This window comes from Panicum virgatum, chromosome 7N, assembly GCF_016808335.1.
Source record: "Panicum virgatum strain AP13 chromosome 7N, P.virgatum_v5, whole genome shotgun sequence".
In the NCBI taxonomy this organism is placed as follows: domain Eukaryota; kingdom Viridiplantae; phylum Streptophyta; class Magnoliopsida; order Poales; family Poaceae; genus Panicum; species Panicum virgatum.
Window position 1 is genome coordinate 40,291,414 of NC_053151.1, and position 6,641 is coordinate 40,298,054.

A 6,641-nucleotide genomic window follows, 5' to 3' on the forward strand; every position below is an offset into this window, starting at 1 on the left:
CCCATGTTGGGGCACTACTCTCACTGCAGCGTGTCTGTACTTGGCCATTAGCATCAATAGGGGCATGTGAAGAAGCTAACGCATGTGCATCCCGTCCTCTCCTCCGCTCTATGCACCCTCGGTTCCCTGACCATCCCTTTTCTGTATACAATACAAGATAGGTGAGACCGGCCTATTTTTTTCAGCATACAAACTCTGAAGTCTGAACAGAAAAGAGGGGTTTTCTGATGAATTCCGAGTGCGATCTGCAGGTACTACGGTACCTGCTGAACTCATGGTACAACGGTACACGCATGAAAGCAAAGCAAGGAGTGCTTCTCTGAATTCCGAGTGTGATATGCAGTACAGCTGCTTTGGTTTGCTTTCGCTGACGCCAAAAGTGAAATGGTGTACACTGTACAGTGCTTTGGAGGGAGTTATATCGTCTCAGTGGTGAAAGAGACGGAGCTGCCTGTCGAATCTCTGGGAAGTATGCTGTTGAGTGCAGTTGGTTTAGCCACCCTTCGCCTTCGCGACCGTGTCCTCTCAACTCCAGCCGCTAACCAACGACACTAACGCTACCGAGGTCGTGGATTATGTGTGGACGATTGAAGCCGGAAGCCCTTGATTTCTCGTGTCTCTCTCTCTCTCTCTCATGGTCTAACGCCCGTGAGATCTCGGTCGAGTGCTTCCGGTAGCGGCTGCATGTGCGCGCCGCCCCGTACGTGAAGTGGACGGTTCGTAGGCAGGGCTGTCGAAGCGGCGGTGCGCACCCATTTGCAGCGGCTGGTGATATACTTGCAGATTAGTTCAGGGGACTGGGGAGAAACTTTGTGGCGTGATTGGTTTGCGTATGAGCCTAGCCTAGCTCGTACATTCGAGCCAGGCTCCAGGGACGAGCGCATGCGATGCGACACTGTCATGTTTGTCTGAATGCTTGTACGTGATCGGCCTGGTTAGCTGGTTGATGAGATGATATCTGGTTGCTCGTATGAGAATATGTTCTATGATATAAAAGTAGATCAAATGTTACCTTATATACCTCTTAATTCATCTTATTACTCCATAACAATATTTTTCTGGTTGATGAGATGATAGTTGGAAAAAGGGGAACGTCAAAGGCAGAACCGCAGAATCATTTGCTCAAATTCAGTCTGTGCTCTTTTGCTTGTTCTGTTGTTCACTGTACTCCACGTTCTGCTGACTTCTAGTCTTCTATGGCACCTGCCTGCACGCTCACTGCGCTGGTACTTGCCAGATCTCAGTGCAGTCACGGCAGTTCCTGTTAATTAGCACCACCAAGAGTGAGCATGTGAAGTTAAGACAAGAAACAAAACAAAGGCATTAGGCCGGTCCACTCACGCTCCCTTTCTCCTACACCAGGTCAGACCGGCCCACTCGCTCAGCAGGTGGAAGAGAAGAGAGGGTGCGTGTACATAGTTTAACATGGGCTAAACCCTAAACATAGTTTAACACCAGGCATGTTGACCCCGTTTAACATAGTTTATTTTAGCTCCAGCTTCATTTGTTTTACACAAATTAAGATACTGTAGCGTGATGTCGTTTTATAAGCCAATGTTAAAATGAACTAGAAACCAGATTAAGCTAGTTTGTTTTACTTCAATTGCTTTACTTGGCTTGCTTTGCTTTGACTGACGCGAAAGTGAACTTTACGGTAGTACGGTACATGATTGCATTGTGTGTCGAGTGCAGCCAGTTTAGTCACCATTCCGCCATTATATTGACATGGTGGATGTCTTTTCCGGCTAGTAACCAATACGCCAACAGAATAGCCATACCATTACCATGTGGATCGTGCTGTAGAGAGGCAATGATTTATTACAGGCAAGGCAAGAGAAGCCCTTGATTTTGATGTCGGCATGTCACGCATTGCTTTGGGTAGCGGCTGGATGTATGGACGTCGGCTCCGTCTTCGAAGTGGACGGCTCGTAGCCTGGGCTGCTCTCTCGGGTTGACTACACTTCGGTGATGGATCTAATTGCAATTTGCCGGTGAACGTTGGGACAGGTGTGGTGCAATCCTGATGCTAATGTTTTTTTTTAATATGGATGAATTCCGGCCTTGATCACTTGCAGGTAAGTGACTACAGCCAAACAGGTTAAAACACAGCACGCAGGCTGCCAGAGACTGAGCTCAACTCACACAAATTAAAAGAAACAAGTCTGGCAGAGATGCATTCTAGGAAAGACTATAAATCTATTCTGTTTCTGAAGTTCCATTCCTTCTTAGCCAACAGCTCCAGAATTACTCCTTCCAACTTTTGCCAACTTCTTTTGATTTGGTCCATCGTTTTCTCTTTAGATAGCTGCGACCAAAATCTCACCCAAAAAAAATCCCTCTGTAGAGTACCTGCAAATACGAGTTAGGATACAAATTTTGGAACACAACTTCATTCCAGCATAACCACAATGACCAACATAATGCAGATGCTCTACTAGCATCATTTTCCTGAGCTGAGTAGATAAACCACTAAGCCAAGATCCCAACAGATGAGTAACATTCCTGGGAGGTTCGATGCCAAAAGTAAAATACACTGCATTCCAAACAAACTTAGCTACATAACAATCAAAAAACAAATGTTGGATAGTTTATCAGAACTATAGAAACAACATTTTTTGTCTCCTTTCCATTTCCTTTGGACTAAGTTGTCTTTTGTGAGAATCACTCCTTTTTTAAGGTACCATAAGAAATTTTTAATTTTCAGTGGAACCCTTAACTTCACGAGATGTTTTTACCAGGAAAACAGTTGCTCATCATTATATCTTTGTACATCAACCTGATTGAAAAACCGGCCTTTTCATTTACCTTCCAAACAAACTGATCCTTTGTATCCTCCAAACCCATCCGCATTACCTCTGAGACCAGCTTGATCCACCTGATGCTAATGCCCTGATAACATTGATAAGACACAAGTTAGCGTTCATCAAAGTGAAGGTGTAGCAAAATCGTTGACCACCAACTAGACAGGCGGCAACCTTGTCAGAATTGAGAATTCTGGGGCACAAACTGAGTGCCAAGGAGATAGAGTACATAGCAAGAATTAGGTTTTCTATACAGAACCCAGACATAAATGAGTTCAGACTCAAGAATTTTCTGACAAGTTTTTCTATTCCAAATTTTCTAGTTACTTTCCTTTTTTTAGAATATGTCTTAGCACGCATTCCATTAAGAGGGGAAGGAATCAATCTAGTTACTTTATGTTAGCATGCAAAAGTTACTTGACATCAGCATGCAAAAGCTTTGCACATCAAATGTATAGAAGAAGGACTGTTGATGGACCAGCTACAAGTGCCATAGGCCAAAAACTAAACGTTTAAGAGCCTATAGGCAACATAATTTTGATTGATGATTTCTCTCGTTTCACTTATGTTTACTTCATGCATGCTCGCTCTCAACACCCTCCTGCGCCCGCGGCCGGAGAGGCGGCTGGGGCGGCAGCGCGGGAGGAAGAAGATGACTCAAGGAAGAAGATGAAAAACCACCGTTAGATCTTGATCCAATGATCCGAAATTCAGATGTGGGGAGGGAAAAAAGCCACAAGATTGCTTCTAAGTAGCTCGTCACGATTTTGCACAAATACATCTTGAAGTATGAAAATTATATTATGAGGTAAGTTTGTAATAAGGATCTGCAGTCCCTTGGTCGCAGCCAGCATATCGACGGTTAACCATTGGTTAACAACGTAGTATGTTCATGAACTTTACTTTGCCTAATAGTTTCTCACTTTCTCTATACAACTATTGCAAGTATCAAATAGTAAGAACCATGACCTCGTTTCTTTTACAAGAAAATAATTGAGGCATGGCATCAAAGAACCTTAGAGCATCTCCAATGGAGCGCTTAACCAATCCAGTACCTTACTTGAAGGCAAAATTGATGAAATGTCATCTTCAGCCAGCCCTTTATCCCTCATTTTAGAGATGAGAGGCCTCGACCTCACCTAGCCCCTACCTTATTCATTGCACCAATCGTAGTGCCCTGCATGTTATCCCGAACTTGTTTCAACCACAAGGTTGCCTGCCTTGGGTGTGCTGCCCGAGAGGTGGTGATGGTGGACTCTCCGGCCTCCATGGTCGCCATGGCGGAGTGAGGGGCTCAGCCATGGCTAGGAGAGAGAGGGAGGTCGGGTGTCAAGCATAGAGGGAGACTAGGAGAAGGAATAGCGGCCGGTATGCCCTGAGCAGAAAAAAAAAGATGGAGATGGGTATGTTGATGTGTGGAGTATAGGAGGGCAAACATGAGGGAGTGTGGGATGTAGTGGTTGAGTCTAAGAGACCTCCTGTTTGGAGAAGCAGTTGGAGAGGTCGGCTGGAGATACTCTTATGATGCTCTTTTTTACAACACCAACAAATTGTCTGAAGAGAAGTTCCAAAATATAGAACCCTATATACTCCCTCTGTGTTGGTAAAGAAAGTCGTTTTGAGTTTGTCTGAAGTCAAATATTTTAAACTTTGACTATAAATAATTTTTTTGCATTGAGTTTGAAAATATGAAAGTGATGTAAACAGATTCATCTTGAAATGTAGTTTCGTAAAAGTATATATTGACTATATTTTATAAATTTTTATAGCAAAAATATAGTGGTCAAAATTGTTTTTGGAGATCGTGTCGATGTCCTAAACGACTTCTTTTACCAACCTGGAGGGAGTATACTCGTACCCAATTCCAATTCCCTTATTTAATTTATTTATATGTATATATCATACATTGTAGGTACAAAATTTAGCATAACAAATAGAGCATAAATACAGCTTTCTTCCAGTTTTTCCTTCCTAAGATTATTCTCCTAATCTCTTACTAGGCAACTTTGCAGGAGAAGACCTCTATTAAACTCGCTGACAACTCCGGGAATACCCGAGTTGGACGGAAGTCCTTGTTGAGGCAAACAGCGACCGCCCGGCCTTCCAACACGAGCTGCCAATATTAACAAATAAATGTGCGAGACAAATACTTACGATAACATGCATGCTGTATTGTGATGTACCTTACGATCCTGCAGGGTCTCGATCATGTGCTCCACAATAATCCGCACGCCTTTGATTAGCACGGGCTTCACCTTGACAACAAACACGTCACCGCTCTGACGATGCAACACATATAAAATGTTGAATTATAAGTAAAATTCCGTGACATTTTTTCATTGCACGAGGAATTTGGCATGAATGAGTTTAGACAGCTAGCAAATGAACAAAGATAGAGAGACATGTACCCTGAGAGGCGCGAAGTACTTGAGGTTCAACTCTGACAGAGCCATGGCGTTGCCCGTGGATGTCCAGTAGTCCACGCTGATGCCCAGCTGCTCAAGCATCACGTCACGACCTGATATTGAGAATCGCTGACAGGCACGTGTCATGTGTGTCTACTATACTAGCTAGCTAGGAATTATGGATAATCTTTCGAGAGGGTTCACCACTGTGGAGGTAGCTGGCGTAGATCGGGTTGTTGACGACGCCGTACTCGTCCACCTCGTCGTCGCGGACCACCATCTCGATCTCGAAGAACTTGTCCTTGCTCATGGCGGTGGCGAGCTGGTTCGACGCGGCGTACTTGCCGGGGTGAGCAGCTCGCGGCTGGTGTCGCGGGCGGCGACGGCGGCCATACCCCGGAGCCGGCAGTACCTGGGCCGCGCATCCGCGTGCGCCGCCGCGACCCTGCCGAGACGACGCGCCCGCCGACCATCAGTGCGTACCACCACGCGGTGGTGGCCATGGGCGCCGCCGGAGCTGAAGCTTATCCCATCTGCAGCGCGCAGCCGAGGGGAGAGCCCGGTGGCCTGACGAACGAGGGCGCCCATTATCTGCTGCTGCATTTGAGATCTTGCGAGCGAGCAACAGTGGTGTGTGTGGCACGTACGTACGTCCTTCGCCGAGCACTGGATATGGTGGTGGCTGATGGCAGCGTTAGATACCGCCCAGATAGTTGATGCCTTGATGGCAATGCGTGGCGACCTAGCTAGTTATATAGGTGATGGAGAATCAAAGCATGGGCATGAAAATGCCGGTTTTTCAACTGTGTCCTCGTGTGGCCTGTGGAGTTTTACTCGGAAAATTCTAATCCTGTGTGTGGGCCGGGCGAGCCATTGGGCATGCTCGGCCGTTCTCTCTGCTAGGAAATTCTCGATGCAAGGAAGTTTCATGTAATGGGATTTTAGTCTCATTAAATGGCATGCTGCATGGATAAACAACATTGACATGATGACATGGCATCAAATTTGTGTGGAGAAAAGAATTGGATTTTTATTAGGATGGAAAGTGTTGTACATAGTTACCATTTGCCTTAAAACTGAGATGAAACCTCATTGAGGGAAATTCTATGGCAGATCAACAAGAGGTAAAATGACCTTACTTATCTCTATTTATTAGCCATATTTGATATTAATTGATTGCTACATGCACATACTAAATGGAGTAAAATGACTAATTCTTTGTACAGAATTGAAATTCTAGAATGACTTGTCTTTTTGGAACGGAGCGAGTAGCAGTTAATAATTTGGATAAATTTACAAGTGGTTGCATAATTCATATGGTATGTTTGATCTCAACATCATGTAATAATTGTAAGGAGTTGTTTTGTTAGTCGGATTATAAAAAGTCCCAATCTTATCTATTGTGCTGCACTGCGGCGGGTTGACTACTGGAGCA

At 44.8% G+C, this 6,641-nt stretch overlaps 1 protein-coding gene across 1 annotated transcript; it reads right to left on the reverse strand.

The window, feature by feature from the left end:
* Window positions 1–4,797: 4,797 nt before the first annotated feature.
* LOC120681259 (acyl-acyl carrier protein thioesterase ATL3, chloroplastic-like) lies at window positions 4,798–5,809 on the reverse strand. The gene is made up of 5 exons (XM_039962771.1): window positions 5,690–5,809; window positions 5,411–5,528; window positions 5,210–5,319; window positions 4,985–5,080; window positions 4,798–4,914 (listed from the first exon to the last, which is right to left on the reverse strand). Exons 1-5 carry the CDS (start codon window positions 5,807–5,809, stop codon window positions 4,798–4,800), a joined length of 561 nt encoding a protein of 186 aa, XP_039818705.1.
* Between the last annotated feature and the right edge of the window lie 832 nt (window positions 5,810–6,641).